Here is a 19,768-nt window from a genome sequence, read left to right on the forward strand (position 1 = left end):
CAGGGTAATTTAGTTAATTAGTCTTAGGAAAAATATAATCTAACATCATGTACTTATTGTTAGATCTGTGAAATGTTTGTTTTGGGGTTCTGATAAGAAATAATAAGATTTTGCATAGTGATTTCTGTGACTTTCATCTTGGTAAGTTTCACTGCAGGGGAATTTTAAAATGCTCCCCCTCCTCTTTTTTAATCTAATGTACTATGAGGTAGCACAGAGTCGGACACAACTGAAGCAACTTAGCAGCAGCAGCAGCAGCAGCAGCAGTCAAGTTTAGAAAGTAAAAAGTCCAGACATTGGAAAAAAAATAGGATCTAAATTGGAAAAGTAACATTTTAGGATATCAGTTCAGATGAATTAGTAATTTGGATAAAAGTCCAAGTTCAAGCAGAATTTCTTGAAATTTCCCTGAAAGGGTATTTAGATAGTTTATTACAGCTGGATGTGACTCTGTAGTTGCCTTGAGAAGTTGTGGCTTCTTGAGACTGTTCATTTTTAAATCAGAATTTTGATAAAAGTGATATAACCATAGCCACATTACAAAACAGTTATACTGTAATTCCACTATCTTAATATAGTTGCTACTGTAATTTTAATACTTTTACCTAATGTTTTTTCATATGTATATTTTCAAGTAATCCTAAAATGTAGATTTAAATGTACTAAATCTACCTTGGAGTGTATAAAAGTCTTGTGATTTCATGTGTAGCCTTGGAATCCTATAATTTTTAGTTTCATTGATTTAGACAAGGCAAAAGACCAAAAAAACATATTGGATTTCTCAATATATTAATAAATGTACATAATTTTCCTATGTGTCTGTCAGTTACACTCTGGCTGTAATCCAAGTAGGATCTTTCTTTGTATTTTCCCACATACTTTTTGAACAAGTAGAGCTGAAGTTTCAAACCCCCAGCCAAGCTTATTTCCATGAGTTATCTACCTTGGCTTCTAGGTCTCGACTGTTACCATTATGACAGCAGCATCATTAAAATAGAACAAATTCATGTCGAATGGATGGCTGTTAATAAGGTTAGGAAATAAAGTGTATGCACAAGGAAACTAGTACAGCTTCAGAATTATGACAGGGGCTGAGTGAGAAAACAGTACTGTTTCTAAACCTAGTAGTGTTGTCACTGAATGTCTCCTCCCCCCACCCACCCACACAAACTCATATCTCGAAGCCCTAAACCTCAGTGTGATTGTTTTTGGAGGTGGAGTCTTTGGGAGATTATTAAGCTTAGATGGGGTCGTGAAGCTGGAGCTCTCATGATGGATTCACTAATTCTTATAAGACACAGAAGAGGGCAGAGCTTTCTCTCTCTCGGCCATGTGAAGATACAGCAAGAGAGTAGCCATTCGCAGGCCAGGAAGAGGGCCCTCACCAAGAATCTGTGCTGGCACCTAATCTTGGACTCTCAGCCTCCAAGAACTGTGAGAAATAAATGTGTGGTGTTTAAGCCACCCAGTCTATGGTATTTTGTTCCAGTAGCACAAGCTAAGACAGTAATTGGTATGATAAGTAGAGTGCAATGGTAACATATTTATCTAAAAATGTACAAGTGGCTTTGGAACTGGGTAATGGGTAGAGTTTGGCCACCTCATACGAAGAGTTGACTCATTGGAAAAGACTGATGCTGGGAGGGATTGGGGGCAGGTGGAGAAGGGGAGAACAGAGGATGAGATGGCTGGATGGCATCACCGACTCAATGGATGTGAATTTGAGTGAACTCCAGGAGTTGGTGATGGACAAGGAGGCCTGGTGTGCTACAATTCATGGGGTCGCAAAGAGTCGGACACGACTGAACAACTGAACTGAATGGGTAGAGGCTGGACAAACTTTTGACGTATGTGCCAGAAAAAGTTGTGCTGCAGTCCATGGGGTTGCAAAAAGTTGGACGCAACTGAATGGAACTAAGGTCCCTAACATGAAAAGACTGAGCTGGGGAGAAGGAAGGGCAATTTGACCCATGTTAATTTCACCTACTTGGAGAAGGGGCGGGAGCAGTGGAGAGCAGTAAAAGTCACTGTTTCTTTAACATTTTGGTCTTTGAATTACTCCCACTTCTCATTTCCCCCAGTAGGAGAACACTAAGCCCAATCAGGTATACCTTGCAAAGAGGACAAATAACCCATGGACCCACAGTAACTTTGACCCCTCCAAGAAAGAAATGATGAGAATCAACATTCACTGAGATCCTACTATGGGCTAGATGTGGTCCTAAGTGCTTCGTATGTGATGGTAAGTGATACAGGCAGCATTCCTGTGAAATAAGCAGTGTTCTCATTTCAATATGAGGACACTCCAGCTCAGAGAAAAAAGTAACCTGCTCTAAGTCACAAAGAACTTACTTGTCAATCACTTGTTGCACCATCCAGCACCGGCGAGAATAGAGCACTAAGTGGTCTCACCCAGCTTAGTTCTCCCCATGAAGTGTTTTGGAAATCTGTAGAATTTATCTGCCGGTTTAACCATGTACGTGTTGACATACATATCAGGTTATATTCTTTAGATTTCTCTTTCATGTGACAGGTGGTATTTCACATTTATTTTTTATCTGTATAGTTAGATTGCATTACCTGTGAATTTCATTTCAGAATAGGAAAGGGATATCTCAAAACATGTGATTATATGAAGGTAGCCTCTGAGTCTGAGCACCCCGAGAGCTACTGCACTAACTAGTTACTCCCAGGTTCGTGGAGCGTTGCCTAAGTTTTGCAGGCAAATTCTTTACCGATTGAGCCACCAGGGAAGCCCAGAATTGTCATTAAGGGACTGCTAAAGGCAAATAGTGAAAGCTTAGAAAGAAGAGAGGAGAGCTGGAGGAGAAAAGCTCCATTATTTTAGAGAATTCATAAATGATCATGAACAGAATGTTGGTAGAAATATAGACTGTAATGGCCATTCTCATGAGGTCTCAGATGAGAATGAGGAACTTGTTATTGGACAATGGAGAAATGGTGATCCCTGTTATAAAGGAGTGGAGAACTAGGCGGTGTTGTGTTCATGTTCTAACATTTTGTGGAAAGTGAAACTTGTGAGTGATAAAACTAGATATTTAACTGAGGAGGTTTCTAACCAAAGTGTTGAAGGAGTGGCTTGATTCCTTCAGACTGTATAGCAAAATGTGAAAAGAGAGAAATGAATTGAAGAAGGGTTTGTGAAGCAGAAAAGAACCAGAAGTTAAAAAGTATTTGGAACATTCTCAGCCTATCCAGGTTGCAAAAATGAGAAAGCACCTTCAGAAGAAAACACCAAGAGTGTGGCTCACCAACCATTTAATAAGGATATTAGTGTGGACCTGAGCCAAGGACTTAATCAGCATCTCAACAGAAGCTAGGAAGAGATGGAATTATACCATTAAAAACACTGCCAGGTGGGGCTAATGGGCCAGGTGTGAGACTCAAGGAAGCAAGGAGAATGCAATGAAGGAAGGCTTTAAACATGTGTTACTCTTCAAGAATAGAGAAGTATCCCAAAGGATCAGGGTCATCAGGGCAGAGTGCACAGGCCTGAAGGGCAGGGTACCTCCACTTTGATTTCACAGAATGGAACTTCTGCCTTGCAGAGCCACATGGGCAAGACTCTGCCAAGCGAAAGGAATGTCTTTGGAAGTGATAGCACACCCCTTAGGGTCCAGAGGGCAGAGCCTGAAACCAAAGATATTCTTATTCTCTGGTCTGAAAAATCTAATGGTATTTGCCTTGCTAGATTTTGAACTTCCTCGGGACCTGTCACCCTTTCCTTCTGATTTCTTCCTTTTGTAATGAGACTGTCTATGTTAGGCCTATTTTACTGTTGGAGTTTGGAAGCATGAAACTTAACAGGTTTCACAGGTTCACAGTGGGAGAGGAATTTTGTCTCAGGATGAATTGTACCTCAGGTCTCACCCAAATCTGATTTAGGTGCAATTTTAGACTCTGTGTTGAAATGAGTTAAGCCTTTTGTGGCTATTGGGATGGAATGAATGTGTTGTTTGTGTGTGTGTGTGTGTGTGTGTTTAAATTTACATGAAAAGAGCCGGGGGGATGGGGGGCCCAGGGGCAGAATTTAGTATGGACTAAATGTTTGTGTCCTTCCAAAATTCATATGTCATAACCCTGTACCATTATGTGTTGATATTAAGGAGTAGGGCCTTTGTGAGGTAGGTGATTCATGAGGGTGGAGCCCCTATGATGGGATTAGTGCCCTTTAAATCCAGGAAGAGGAAGAGAGACCAGAGCTTTCTCTCTCTCGGCCATGTGAGGGTACAGAAAGAAGATAGTCCTTTTGCAGGCTGGGGGAAGGGCCCTCACCAAAAACCTGACCATGCTGGCATCCAGATCTTAGACTTCCTACCCTCTAGAACTATGAGAAATAAATGTCTGTTGTTCAAGCCTCCCAATCTGTGGTATTTTGTAGCAACTGGAGCTAAGTTTGCAAGTGTTTTTTTCCATTTCCATAGGTTGCCTTTTCTCTCTATTCAGTGTGTCCTCTGATGCACAAAAAGTATTTGAGGTTGATGTCCTATTTGTCTATTTTTGTTTTTGTAGCCTTTACTCTTGGTGTTATATCTAAGAAACAATTGCCAAGTCCAGTGTCTTGAAGCTTTCCCCCTGTTATCTTCTTGGAGAGTTATGGGTTTCACATTTGGGTCTTTAATTCATTTTGAGTTAATTTTTGAATGTGGTGTACAAGACAAGGGTTTAACTTTTTTTTTTTTTTTTTTGGCATGTGAATATGCAGTTTTCCCATCACTGTTGAAGAGACCGCCCTTCCTTGTTGACTGGTCTTGGCATCGTTGTCAAAGATCATTTGACCATATATGTGACAGTTTGTTCCTGGGCTCTCTGTTTTATTCCATTGGTGTATTTGTCTTTATGCCATTATCACACTGTTTGATTACTATGGCTTTGTAGTATGTTTTTTGAAATCAGAAAGTTTGAGTCGTCCAACTTTGTACTTTTCGAAATTATTTTTCTGTTTTGGATTCCTTGAGATTCCATAGGAATTTTAGAATGAATTTTTCTGGGAAAAAAAAAAGCCATTGAGATTTTGATAGAGATTACATTTGCTCTGTGATCTTCCCTGGTGGCTCAGAGGTTAAAGCGTCTGCCTCCAATGCAGGAGACCGAGGTTCAATTCCTGGGTGGGGAAGATCCCCTGAAGAAGGAAATGGTAACCCATTCCAGTATTCTTGCTGGAGAATCCCATGGATGGAGTAGCCTGGTAGGCTACAGTCCACGGGTCGCAAAGAGTCAGACACGACTGAGCCACTTCACTTTCACTTTCACTTTTCACTTTCACATTTGGTCTGTAGATTGCTTTGGGTATTACGGACATCTTAACAATATTAAGCCTTCTAACTCTGAACACAGGGTATCTTTCCATTTATTTGTGTCTTCTTTAATTTCTTTTAGCAGTATTTCATGGTTTCAGAATACAAATCTTTGTTCTCCTTGGTTAGATTTATTCCTAATTAGTCTTTTTAAAAGTACCTGAAACATATCAGATTGTTTCAGTTAGTGTATAGAAATGCAGCTGATCTTTGTGCATTAATTTTTGCATTGTGTATTTTTACCAAATTTATTTGTTCTAAGTTTTTAAAAAAAATCTTTAGGGTTTTCTACATGTAAGATCCTGTCATCTGTGAACAAAGATAGTTTTACTTATTTATCCCCAATTTGTATGTCTCTTATTTCTTTTTCATGCCCAGTTGCTTTGCCTATGACTTCTAGTACTGTGTCCAATACTATGAATAGGTGTGGTGAGAGTGGGCATTCTAACCTTTTTCCTGACTAGAAGAAAGCTTTCAGCCTTTCACCACAGAGTGTAATGTTAGCTCTGAGGTTTTCACACATGGCCTTTAATACGTTGAAGTAGTTTCTTTCTGTTCCTAGTTTGTTGAGTATTTTTATCATGAAAGTGTGTTGAATCTTATCAAGTGTTTTTTTTCTGCGTCAATGGAGGTGATCATGTGTTCATTTTAACTTTAAAAAATAATTGTATTGAAGTATATGCAGAGAAGTACATACATAGCATACAGCTAAATTTATAATACACTGAACGTGAAGTCGCTCAGTCACGTCCTACTCTTTGTGACCCCATCGACTGTAACCCGCCAGGCTCCTCTGTTCATGAGTATTCTCCAGGTAAGAATATGTTCTCCACCCAGAGATTGAACCCAGGTCTCCCACATTGCAGGCAGATTCTTTAACCTCTGAGCCACCAGGGAAGCTTATAACACACTAGTAATTACCATGTAACAGCCTCCCAGGTCAAGATGTAGAACAGTAGCAGCACCCCCAAAACTGCCTTCCTGCCCCTCCCGGTCCCCATCCTTTCTTCCTTTCCAAAGGCAATCACTACCTGATTTTTAATACCAGACAAATTTAATTGGTTTTTAAACTTTCTATAAATTGTTCAGTATGTACTCTTCTGTGTCTATTTTTCATTCACATTGTATTTGTAAAATTCATTTTTGTTGTTCTCTGTATCACTAGTCCATTAAATTTTTATTGCTGTATAGTAGTGAGTTGGATGAATCAGATACAGTGTTCCATTTACTGTTGAGGGACATTTAGATTATTTACAGTTTGGGGCTATTAAAGATGAATGCTGCTGTATATACCTTCATGTACTTATCTTTTGATACACATGCTCATGCATTTCTTTTTGGTGTATACTAGGAGTCTAATTGGAAAAGGCAATGGCACCCCACTCCAGTACTCTTGCCTGGAAAATCCCATGGACGGAGGAGCCTGGTAGGCTGCAGTCCATGAGGTCGCTAAGAGTCGGACACGACTGAGCGACTTCACTTTCACTTTTCCCTTTCATGCACTGGAGAAGGAAATGGCAACCCACTCCAGTGTTCTTGCCTGGAGAATCCTAGGGACGGGGGAGCCTGGTGGGCTGCCGTCTATGGGGTTGCACAGAGTCGGACACGACTGAAGTGACTTAGCAGCAGGAGTCTAATAGCTGAATCATAGCCAGGTTATAGAATATTCATATTCATGTTCAATTTTGGTAGATAATATCAAACTGGTTTCCAGAGTGATTTTTATGAGTTTTCATTCACATTCCTTATGATTGTGTCAGTTGCTCTGTAGCTTCACTAATACTTGATATCATCAGTCTTTTCCATTTTTATCATCCTAGTATGTGGTAGGCATTTCATTGTGATTTTAATTAACTTTTTCTCAATAATGAACTTGAGAATCTTCTCATATGTTTATTGGTATCTTGAATTTCCATTTTTATGAAGAGTGTATTCAGGTCTCATTTCATTTTTCTTTTTTTTTAAAAAACTCAATTTGTTAGGAGGCCTGAATTTGCTAAATATGTGCTCTTTTACAGTTATATATGTTGTAAATATCTTTCATTCTGTGGCTTGCTTTCTCATTCTCTTAAAGATTTTTTTTAATGAATCATAGTACTTAATGAAGTTCAGTATGTCATTCTTTTACTTTATGATTTAAGAAACATAATTTATACCCTGTTTAAAAAACCTTTCTCTGTCTCACAGTTATGAGATTTTCTTTTGTGTTACCTTTAGGAGCTTTTTGTCTTACCTTTTGCATTCAGATATGCAATGTATCTGGCATCAATTTTTTAAACATTGTTTAATTTGACAGTAGTTAGAAAAAAAAATTTGCAGTAGTACTGCTAGACATTAAATTACTATCACATAGACGGTCAAATATTGACATATAGATAAAGAGAGTGATATGTTGGAGCCATCTTGTACTTATGTACAAAAGTGATTATTAAAAATTCAGGCATTTTCAGGTCAGTTTTTAAACCATGGTGGCTTGGAATGGACCGTGGGGGAATGTGTATTCATTCCATAGAAATTAGCAAGTGTGACAAATCACTTCTCTTTTTTTTCACATATCAAATTTATTTAAAAAAAAAAACAAGTGAAAATAGATGCATAATTTAAAACAAATGGGTATTTGTGGTCACAAAATGAGAACATAGGAACTGAGTAGTAGCAAAATTAAAAGAAATTGATTGAAAGAAGCTGACAGGGCAGGAATGAAAGGAACTTTTAGGTTTCCAAATGCAACATTTTAGTTGCATTACTGAAGTTTCCAGTTTGCAAGCTGAAATAAAACCAACTGCTTTGCATGTAGTGTGAATATGGCCATACAAGAAAGCAATCCAAGAAAACTGCAGGGGGCGGGGGGCGAGGGTTTGATACCGGTCATGGAACTGAGATTCCACATGACGTGCAGCACAGCCGTGATGGATAAGTAAAAACAAAATTCCATTTAAGAAAGCTAAACATTTTGACCCTACTGAATTGTAGACTACTACAAGCATCCAACAATGTTTATTTTACCTTTCAGTATAGATTTGATAAAATTTATGATTGACCTCAGTTGTGCTCATTTTGACATGTAATTTGCTGACATTGGTTGATGTTATACATGGTAGATTGATACTACCTCAAATCTTTTACTTTTTATTAAAATATATAACAGGTGATTCTGTGTACACAGTTAAAGTGTTCTAAATGTATGAGCTTTCATCACTGAAATGATTTGGCTTATTATAAGGTTCTTAGGAAGAAACAATAAAACCAGAATGACAGAAGACCAAAGCCAGAACTTAACACTTGAAGTTTCTTTTTCTAATCCTGAAGAAATTTTTCTACCGTTGTGCTCTGAGGAATCAATAAAAGATTGTAGTTCTTGTGTAGTTCCTAGAGACTGATAGGGTGATGAGAGTTAATTGTTTCTTCATAAACACCTTCTCGGCTCAAATTAAAAAGAATCAGTGATAGAGTTGCCTCACTCAGTCATGCATTTTAATTCTTATTCCAGGGTTTAGCTAAAGTAGTGGCAGTTAAATTAAATAAATGGTATGTAGAGATGGAAGGAATAGAGAGACAGACAAGACAGACATGGCATTTAAATAGAAGCTCCTGATAACGTATCTTGATTTGCTGTCTACATTGACAGATGTTTGGTAAACAAGAAATGTGTTTCCTTAAATGATCTGTTGACAGAAAAAAGAGTCAGAATATCTCTTTATCTTGAATGCGTTGTATTTTAGTGTATTTTTAAGGATGTACATACAAATGGCTATATATTTTTGTTTTTCAGAGTTGGAGAGTTATCCGGTATATTAATGTCTTACTGATAATGGCAGAACATCCACCACTACTGGATACAACTCAGATTTTAAGTAGTGATATTTCTCTTCTGTCTGCCCCTATTGTAAGTGCAGATGGAACACAACAGGTAAGGAAACTGAAATGTTTATTTCTGATGTCTAGTACACATGTATTTCTTTCAGAAGAATGCAAAATTTAGAACGGAATGAGGCATCACAACAATGGGTTCCTGTTAATGTTTTAAAATCCAGTTCACACTGTTGTTCTGGTTTCATAGGAAAATGAAATGAGACTGTTTTTGAAGCTGCTTCTAAAATGTCTCACTAATTAATCGTTCAATTTCTTGTGTTTCTATTTAGTTGCCACTGAACTTGTTTTTAACATTTTACTTTAGGCAAACAGTGTACTAGTCCCTGAACGTTTTTTAACTAAGTTTAACCTTGTGCCTCAATGGTTATTATAGATCATTACTTCAAATCACTATGAAATCATGATTTAATTATATGATTAAATGACTGCCTGCATTATATTAAAATCTTTTCTTCTCACCAGAATCCCCCTCCCCTCTAAAAGCAAACACACAATTCCTGGTGTGTTTTTCTCCCAGGGCTTTATAAATAAAGTTCTGTTATTTCGTTGATGCCTCATTCCCTCAGCAGTCCTAAAGGGATGAGAATGATGGGCTTTCATAAGTACCTGTGATGTGCCAAGCGATGTACTTAATTCTCACGGCTACCTTGTATGGTCTGGATTTTAATGTTGTGAGTAAGGAAACAAAGATTAAGGACATAATAAATAATAATGAGAGAAGAGAAGGAACAATTTGAGTTCTCACTATGGGAAAAAACATGTGCTAAGAACTTTATGATCTTATTTAATTTTTTCAGCAATCCTGTCCCTATTGCAGATGAAACGAAATGAGTTTCAGAAAGGCCCAAGATCACACAAAGCTTTTTTGCTCCATTATTCATATTGCTTCCTTGGGAAACTAAGAGAAATATAATTGTATTTTGTTACTTTATAAACTTAGTATCTACAGTGGGCAATTATTTGCTTACCAGATAACGAACTACTCTGTTCACTTTGCTATTGAAAAATTGAGTGATGAGCTTTTCTGTTTTGAATAAACGTGGTATGAAAAGTATACACTGGTTTTTATTTTCACATGTGCTCTGATAGCTTTTAGCAGCAACTTCATGTCACTAAAGTTGCTTTTTATGATAAAATTCAAGTCTGTTAAACAGGTTTTTTTCTCCCTTAAAAATAATAGATGTGGCAGATATTCGTTTACTTTAAGGCTCTGGGAGTGCCTTTTATCATTGTTGCCTTAGGCAAATCACTGGCTTCAAGTTGTTTATAGTGTAATACAAGAAAGAATCTCTGAAGCAGTTAATTACAGTACACTGATGTAGCTCCTATAGTGTATAGTCTGTTAAAGGGAAGACAAAAGGCTGAATCAAGACCAGAATGCCCTCTTAAGATTTATTTCTTTCTTTTCTTTCAAAAGGAGATTCTTTTGGCAGAATTTTTCTTGAGATCTTACGAGCACCATGGCTAGCATATAGTAGTGATTGTGTAGACGGATACAGAGAAAGGAGCTGGGAATAGAAGAGCTTACTAGAGCAAGATTTGAAGGATCGGGTGGAGTCAGTAGTTCTAGAAGACAGGTTTTTATGTAGGCTTTGAAAAGTCAGGTGTCAAGAGGTGGAATAAAGCCTTAAATTCTAACTAGCACTCTTTGCTAGTTAGGGGAGAGATATCAGTGAATGGAACGAGCATAGGATTGGTCGATAAATTTGATTTGGGTGACTTAAGACAAATTACTTCACTTCTCTCTGAGAGAGAGGTAATAATAACTGCTTACAGTAGGTGTACCTTTGAGGGTGAAATGAGCTTCAGTAAATATTTGCTGAATTTGAATTGAAGCACTCGATGAATGCTTAAAAGACTGAAGAAACTCTATAGGTATGTCAGTCAGGACTTAAGTCAACAGATATAGTAAGCTGAGAAATAATTACAACTGATGCTGAGTATAGGTGTAACAAAATAGGCCCATAGCTATGGTAGACTGTAAGGAGCTGAAGCTAGCAATAAGTAGGTAACAGTTGACAACACACCCCTCTGTCTTAACTCAGGAACTTACTGCTGTGCCAAGCATGGCCAAATTAAGAGCTTGCCTCTGGTGATATGACACCACTGGGTTGGTGCCCAGAGTAAAGAGGCAAGCTGAAGACAGTTCCTGACAGAAGGAAGTCTCGTGTACATGCATGATGTTAACAGTTTAGGATAACAGATAGGTTGTGCTTTGTCTTTACTGTCTTGGGAATATCATTCTGTTTCCTCTTGGGAATATGAGATGATTTCTGTTCTACCTCTTGAGATCAAATTAATTTTCTTATGGTTGACCATCCAGATTATCTAAAATACTCATCAATATTTTCTCACTTTTTTATAGCAAATGCATTTTATACAATGTCACATACATAGTGGGTCTTTTGGCTTATGAATTAAACTGGAAGGAATCACTCCTGACATCATTACTGCTAGTGTTGCTTTTAGGGAAGCTGTGATAGACATTTATCTTTAATTTTGACTGGCAGCACCTTTACTGTTTTTTGTGTTTGAAAAATTTTATTCATCTTTTTTGTATTCTTGGAGTGTTTTAGGTTTACAGAAAAATTGAGCTGAGAGGTTTTCTCATTTACATCTTACCCACAGTTTCCCCTGTTATTAACATCTTATAGGTACAGTTGTTGCAATTAATAAACCAATGTGCTTAATTGCTCAGTTGTGTCTGACTCTTTGTGACCCCATGGACTGTAGCTTGCCAGGCTCCTCTGTCCACAGGGATTCTCCAGGCCAGAATACTGGAGTGGTTAGCCTTTCCCTTCTCCAGAGTATCTTCCCAATCCAGGTGTCAAACCCAGGTCTCCCACATTGCAGGCAGATTCTTTTCCATCTGAGCCACCGGGGAAGCCCAATAAATAAACCAATAAAAACCAATATTGATACATTATTGTATCAATAAACCAATGTTGATACATTATTAAGTTCCACAGTTTACATTAGGGTTCATTCTTGCTGCTAAGTCGCTTCAGTTGTGTCCGACTCTGTGCAACCCCATAGACGGCAGCCCACCAGGCTCCCCCGTCCCTGGGATTCTCCAGGCAAGAACACTGGAGTGGGTTGCCATTTCCTTCTCCAATGCATGAAAGGGAAAAGTGAAAGTGAAGTTGCTCAGTCGTGTCCGACTCTTCCCGACCCCATGGACTGCAGCCTACCAGGCTCCTCCATCCATGGGATTTTCCAGGCAGGAGTACTGGAGTGGGGTGCCATTTTTGGCATTGTACAATTCTGTGGGTTTTGAGAAATGTGTAATACTATGTATCATTATTATAGTATTATAAAGAACAGTTTAACTTCCTTAAAACTCCCCAACGCTCCATTATTCCTCCCTCACTCCCCACCCCTTGGAACTTTGGCAAATAGCTGTATTTTTACTGTCGCTATAGTTTTTATCTTTTTCCGGAATATCTTATAGTTTGAATCATGCAGTATGTAGCCTTTCAGACCAACTTCTTTCGCTTAGCAATATGATCTAGAAAATTTCTTTTTGTGGCTGTTTCAGTAGCTCATTTCTCTTTATTGTATGAATGATGCTGTTGTATCATTCATTATATGATTGTATTGTATGAATAATACATTATATGAATGATACTTCATTGTATGAATGTACTGCTTTATTCATTTACCTATTAAAGGACAGCTTGGTTGTTAATAGTTTCTGGCAATTATAAGTAAAAGTGCTTTAAACATTTGTATGTAGGTTTTTGGTTAGACATAAGTTTTCAACTAGTTGGATAAATATCTAGGAACATCATTGCTCGATCTGTGTTTAGCTTTATAAGAAACTGACAAGCTGTTTTCCAGAGTGGCCGTGTCATTTCACATCTTCAGGCACGTGCTTGATCTGAGATTGTATCTTTTCTTGGTAAAGCCCTTATGAGTGTTCCTCCTACCCTGTTAGAACCCCCACGTGTGCTTTAGGGAATTTGAGCTTTAAAGTACATGAAATGCTCTTAGTTCTAGTCACTATTGGTACCAACAAAAGGAAAGTTCAGATATTTTGGTTTCTTGTGTGGTTCAGCACTTTCCTATTTTAACTTTACCTTCTCTAATTTCTGTTCATTTACCTTCCAAAAATATTGAATGCATGTAAACTTTTGGTAATCTGATCACACGGACCACAGCCTTGTCTAACTCCATGAAACTAAGCCATGCCGTGTGGGGCCACCTAAGACGGACGAGTCATGGTGGAGAGATCTGACAGAATGTGGTCCACTGGAGAAGGGAATGGCAAACCACTTCAGTATTCTTGCCTTGAGAACCCCATGAACAGTATGAAAAGGCGAAATGATAGGACACTGAAAGAGGAACTCCCCAGGTCGGCAGCTGCCCAATATGCTGCTGGAGATCAGTGGAGAAATAACTCCAGAAAGAATGAGGGATGGAGTTAAAGCAAAAACAACACCCAGTTGTAGATGGGACTGGTGATAGAAGCAAGGTCTGATGCTGTGAAGAGCAATATTGCATAGGAACATGGAATGTTAGGTCCATGAATCAAGGCAAATTGGAAGTGGTCAAACAGGAGATGGTAAGAGTGAATGTCAATGGCAAAAACAAGACTAGGAGCTGACTGTGGCTCAGATCATGAGCTCCTTATGCCAAATTCAGACTTAAATTGAAGAAATTTCCCTAGACCATGCAGGTATGACCTAAATCAAATCCCTTATGACTATACAGTGGAAGTGAGAAATAGATTTAAGGGACTAGATCTGATAGACAGAGTGCCTTATGAACTATGGACGGAGGTTTATGTCATTGTACAGGAGACAGGAATCAAGACCATCCCCAAGAAAAAGAAATGCAAAAAAGCAAAATGGCTGTCTGAGGAGGCCTTACAAATAGCTGTGAAAAGAAGAGAAGCAAAAAGCAAAGGAGAAAGGAAAGATATGAATGCAGAGTTCCAAAGCATAGCAAGGAGAGATAAGAAAGCCTTCCTCAGCGATCAATGCAATAAAATAGAGGAAAACAATAGAATGGGAAAGACTAGAGATCTCTTCAAGAAAATTAGAGATACCAAGGGAACATTTCATGCAAAGATGGGCTCAATAAAGGACAGAAATGGTATGGACCTAACAGAAACAGAAGATATTAAGAAGAGGTGGCAAGAATACACAGAAGAACTGTACAAAAAAGATCTTCATGACCCAGATAATCATGATGGTGTGATCACTGACCTAGAGCCAGACATCCTGGAATGTGAAGTCAAGTGGGCCTTAGAAAGCATCACTACGAACAAAGCTAGGGGAGGTGATGGAATTCCATTGAGCTATTTCAAATCCTGAAAGATGATGCTATGAAAGTGCTGCACTCAATATGGCAGCAAATTTGGAGAACTCAGCAGTGGCCACAGGACTGGAAAAGGTCAGTTTTCATTCCAATCCCAAAGAAAGGCAATGCCAAAGAATGCTCAAACTACCGCACAATTGCACTCATCTCACACGCTAGTAAAGTACTGCTCAAAATTCTCAAAGCCAGGCTTCAGCAATACGTGAACCGTGAACTTCCACATGTTCAAGCTGGATTTAGAAAAGGCAGAGGAACCAGAGATCAAATTGCCAGCATCCACTGGATCATCGAAAAAGCAAGAGAGTTCCAGAAAAACATCTATTTCTGCTTTATTGACTATGCCAAAGCCTTTGACTGTGTGGATCACAATACATTGTGGAAAATTCTGAAAGAGATGGGAATACCAGACCACCTGACCTGCCTCTTGAGAAACCTGTATGCAGGTCAGGAAGCAACAGTTAGAACTGGACATGGAAAAACAGACTGGTTCCAAATAAGAAAAGGAGTACGTCAAGGCTGTATATTGTCACCCTGCTTATTTAACTTATATGCAGAGTCATCATGAGAAACGCTGGAGTGGAAGAAGCACAAGCTGGAATCAAGATTGCCGGAAGAAATATCAATAACCTTAGATATGCAGATGACACCACCCTTAGGGCAGAAAGTGAAGAAGAACTAAAGAGCCTCTTGATGAAAGTGAAAGAGGAGAGAAAAAGTTGGCTTAAGGCTCAACATTCAGAAAACTAAGATCATGGCATCTGGTCCCATCACCTCATGGCAAATAGATGGGGAAACAATGGAAACAGTGGCTGACTTTATTTTTTGGGGCTCCAAAATCACTGCAGATGGTGATTGCAGCCATGAAATTAAAACATGCTTACTCCTTCGAAGGAAATTTATGACCAACCTAGACAGCATATTAAAAAGCAGAGACATTTCTTTGTCAACAAAGGTCCGTCTAGTCAAGGCTATGGTTTTTCCATTAGTCATGTATGGATACAAGCGTTGGACTATAAAGAAAGTTGAGGGCCGAAGAATTGATGCTTTTGAACTGTGGTGTTGGAGAAGACTCTTGAGAGTCCCTTGGACTGCAAGGAGATCCAAGCAGTCCATCCTAAAGGAGATCAGTCCTGGATGTTCATTGGAAGGACTGATGTTGAAGCTGAAACTCCAATACTTTCGCCACCTGATGCAAAGAGCTGACTCATTTGAAAAGACCCTGATGCTGGGAAAGATTGAGGGCAGGAGGAGAAGGGGGGACAACAGAGGATGAGATGGTTGGATGGCATCACCAACTCGATGGACATGGGTTTGGGTGACTCCGGGAGTTGGTGGCCTGGGAGGCCTGGCGTGCTGCAGTTCATGGGGTCGCAAAGAGTTGGACGCGACTGAATGACTGAACTAAACTGACACTTTTGGTTAAGGTCTTTCAAAACTCAGTGCCTGTCTAGTGTTTTTATCAGAATCTTCTCCATTTCATTAATTTTTTAATTGTTATTTTACAAATCTCCATTACTATTTTATCTCACTTGTCCCTGCAGGATTTTAATTCATGGAGGTGACTTGAGTAATGACATAGACTAAATTTGTGTTACTTACATTTCCTGAAAGAAGAGAGCATGCCATGCCACTCTGGACCACAGGGAAAATACCAGATTTTGGTCTGGAAGCGGAAGCAGAAACAGGCAGAAAGCCTAGACCAAAGCCATTAATTAGTGTTTTCTCAGGAAAGACACAACAGGGTAAACAGCTTTGGATTGGCTGTTCATTAATTGTGGCAGGGAAGAAATCAGTATTGACAAGGATGTGGAGAACAGGGCACCCTTGTTCACTGTTGATGGGAATGTAAATTGTTGCAGACATTGTGGAAAACAATATGGAGATTCCTCAAAAAATTAAAAATAGAACTACCACATGATCCTGCAATTTTACTTCTGGTATTTATCTGAAGTAGGTGAAATCATGTCTCAAAGAAGATATATGTACCCTTGTGTTGTGTTTGTTACAGCATTGTTTGCAATAGCAAAGACATGGTATGGTCTCACTTATATATGGAATATACATTTTTTTATTAATTTATTTTAATTGGAGGGTAATTACTTTACAGTATTGTGGTTGTTTTTGCCATACATTGACATGAATCAGCCTCGGGTGTACATGTGTTCCCCATCCTGAACTCCCCTCCCCATCCCATCCCTCTGGGTGGTCCCAGTGCACCGGCTTTGAGTGCCCTGTTTCACACATTGAACTTGGACTGGCCATCTATTTCACATATGGTAATATACGTGTTTCAGTGCTGTTCTCTCAAATCATCCCACCCTCACCTTCTCCCACTGAGCCCAAAAGTCTGTTATTTATATCTGTGTCTCTTTTGCTGTCTCATGTGTAGGGTCATTCAGTTCAGTTCAGTTGCTCAGTTGTGTCTGACTCTTTGAAACCCCATGGACTGCAGCGCACCAGGCCTCCCTGTCCATCACCAACTCCCAGAGTTTACCCAAACTTATGTCTGTCAAGTTGGTGATGCCATGCAACCATCTCATCCTCTGTCTTCCCCTTCTCCTCCTGCTTTCAATCTTTCCCAGCATCAGAGTCTTTTCAAATGAGTCAGTTCTTCACATCAGGTGGCCAAAGTATTGGAGTTTCAGCCTCAGCATCAGTTCTTCAAATGAATATTCAGGACTGATTTCCTTTAGGATGGACTGGGAGGGTTGTCATTACCATCTTTCTACATTCCATATATATGCGTTAATATACTGTGTTGGTGTTTTTCTTTCTGACTTACTTCACTGTATAATAGGCTCCAGTTTCATCCACCTCATTAGAACTGATGTAAATGCATTCTTTCTAATAGTTGAGTAATATTTATATAGAATATATTTTTAAATGAGCTCGTAGATACAGAGAACAGATTGGTTATTGCAGAGTGGGAAATTAGGGTGCTGGGCAAACAGGGTAAAGATGGCCAAAATGTACAAACTTCCAGTTATAAGATAAATAAATCCTAGGAATGTAATGTACAGCAGAATGACTGTAGTTAGCAGCACCATATTTTAAAGTTGCTAAGGGAGTAGATCTTAAAAGTTCTCATCACAAGAAAAAACTTGTAACTGTGTGGTGGTAGATGTTAACTAAACTTACTGTGGTAATTATCTTGTAATATATTCATATCAAATCATGCTGTACACTTAAAACTACCAATACAATGTTTTGTCAATTAAATCTCAAGAAAATAAAAAAATGATTCTGGCAGATTTGGGGCTATACAGGTGGTCTTTAGTTGCCTGTTACTTGGCCCTGGGGTGACTTAGAGCAGCAGAAATACTGGCTTGTAAGAGTTCAGTAAGGGGGTTAGTTGAATCTGTAGACTTGTAATTGGTTGGTTTGCATGTGAGGGGTGTGCTTCTGACTGAGCCCTTTGCCTCTTCTAAGAATTGGTTAGCCCTGGGATGGGCAGTCTCTTCCCTAGCCAGCTCAACCATAAATGCCAAAGCATCAAGAACACAGAAAATAAGAAAATATGGTTAAAGTAATTGGTCCTGTGATGAACAGATGCCAGAAAGAGAATCTAAGAAAACAGGGAACATACCCTCAGCTTACTTTTTTCAAAACCTGTTTAAATTGTAAGTTACAACCTATATATATAGAAAAGTACATAAAACAAAGATATAGCACATGACTATAAAACATAAATTCTTATAACTGCCAGCCAGACTAACTGCCAACATCCTAGAAATCCCCTGTGTATTCCTTCTACATCACAATACCCATTTTTGGAGGTTACCATTACCTTTACTTTTATGGGAATTACTGCCAGACTGTTCTTTATAGTTTTATGTATATATCTATCACTAAGCAATAACGGTTTAGATTTGCCTATTCTTGATCTTTAAAGTAATCTTTACTATAACTGATCTTTTGTGTCTTCCTGGTTTTATCCAACATTGTGATTCATTTTTTGTTGTATGTTGCTGAAATGTGTTCTTTTCCTTGCTGTACAGGATTCCATGTATGAATTTACAACAGTATATTGATTTATCTCTTCTATTCTTAATGGACATCTAGGCAGTTCCTAGTTTGTTGCTGTTTTTTTCTTTCGATTTGTCAAAACCCTTTGTATATATTCTGGATATAAACCTTTTATCAGGCACCAGTGTAATGAATTGGAGAAGGCAATGGCACCCAACTCCAGTACTCTTGCCTGGAAAATCCCATGGATGGAGGAGCCTGGTGGGCTGCAGTCCATGGGGTCACTAAGAGTTGGACACAACTGAGCAACTTCACTTTCACTTTTCACTTTCATGCATTGGAGAAGGAAATGGTAACCCACTCCAGTGTTCTTGCCTGGAGAATCCCAGGAACGGGGGAGCCTGGTGGGCTGCCGTCTATGGGGTCGCACAGAGTCAGACATGACTGAAGCGACTTAGCAGCAGCAGTGTAGTGAATATTTTCTCTTATCCTTATAACCATACTTTTCAGTATCTTGATGAACAATTCTTAATTTTAATGTAGTCACATTTATCAGTTCTTTTATCTAGAGTTTGTATTTTTTGTTTGTTTAAAAAATTCTTCCCTACACTGAGGTAATAAAAATGTTTTTCTACATTATCTTCTAAAAAGTATGGTTTCACTTTGAACATTTTATTCAAAAATCCACTGGAGTTTTCTTCTGTGAATTGTGTTAATCTGATTATTTTTCCATAGGTATATCAAATTATCTCATACCATTTATTGAAACAACTGTCATTTTCCTGTTGCTTCACAGTGATATTTATGCCATAAATTAAGTTACCATAAATCTGTGGAATCTTTTCTGATTTATTAATTCTATTCTGTTGATCTGTTTTGATTATCCCTATGCCAAGAACACACCGATACTTTAAATAACGTCTTGAAATCTGGTAGGGCAAACTGTCTCACTTTGTTGTTCTTTGAGAGTGTTTTGACATGCTTGGCCTTCGCGTTACATACAAATTTTAGAAATAGCCTCTCAGTATACACAGATACAACCTTCTGAGATTCGGATTTGGATTACTTTGCATCTGTAGATCAACTTAGGAGAGAATTGACATCTTTACAGTATTGAATTTTTCAGTCCTTAAAGTTCAAGTTGGTATATCTAAGCTGTTATAAATTGTATCCATGTGTATAAAATTTCATGTTCTGTTGTTGGTAAATAGAAACACAGCTTATTTTTGTATATTGCTTTAATATCTAGCAACCTTGCAGGATAATAATCTCTTATTATATTTTTATTG

The 19,768-nt window shown here is 38.5% G+C and overlaps 1 protein-coding gene and 1 non-coding gene across 8 annotated transcripts in view; both read left to right on the top strand.

Annotated features, from left to right (window-relative positions):
• FNDC3A (fibronectin type III domain containing 3A) overlaps window positions 1-19,768 on the top strand; it is a 112,906-nt gene that overhangs the window by 12,133 nt on the left and 81,005 nt on the right. For 4 of the 7 annotated variants that reach the window (XM_019971291.2, XM_070800096.1, XM_019971290.2 and 1 more), the window contains exon 2: window positions 9,091-9,228. In XM_019971291.2, the coding sequence (XP_019826850.2) occupies window positions 9,130-9,228 (99 nt within the window). In that variant the 5' untranslated portion in view covers window positions 9,091-9,129. Of the gene's footprint in view, window positions 1-2,081; window positions 2,243-9,090; window positions 9,229-19,768 lie in introns of all 7 variants that reach the window. The other 3 variants (XM_070800093.1, XM_070800094.1, XM_070800095.1) reach the window with 2 other exon arrangements.
• Window positions 5,066-5,137, top strand: TRNAW-CCA (transfer RNA tryptophan (anticodon CCA)). The gene has a single exon. It is a non-coding gene; the product is annotated as a tRNA-Trp (tRNA).

Source organism: Bos indicus, chromosome 12, assembly GCF_029378745.1.
Source record: "Bos indicus isolate NIAB-ARS_2022 breed Sahiwal x Tharparkar chromosome 12, NIAB-ARS_B.indTharparkar_mat_pri_1.0, whole genome shotgun sequence".
Classification (NCBI taxonomy): Eukaryota; Metazoa; Chordata; class Mammalia; order Artiodactyla; family Bovidae; genus Bos; species Bos indicus.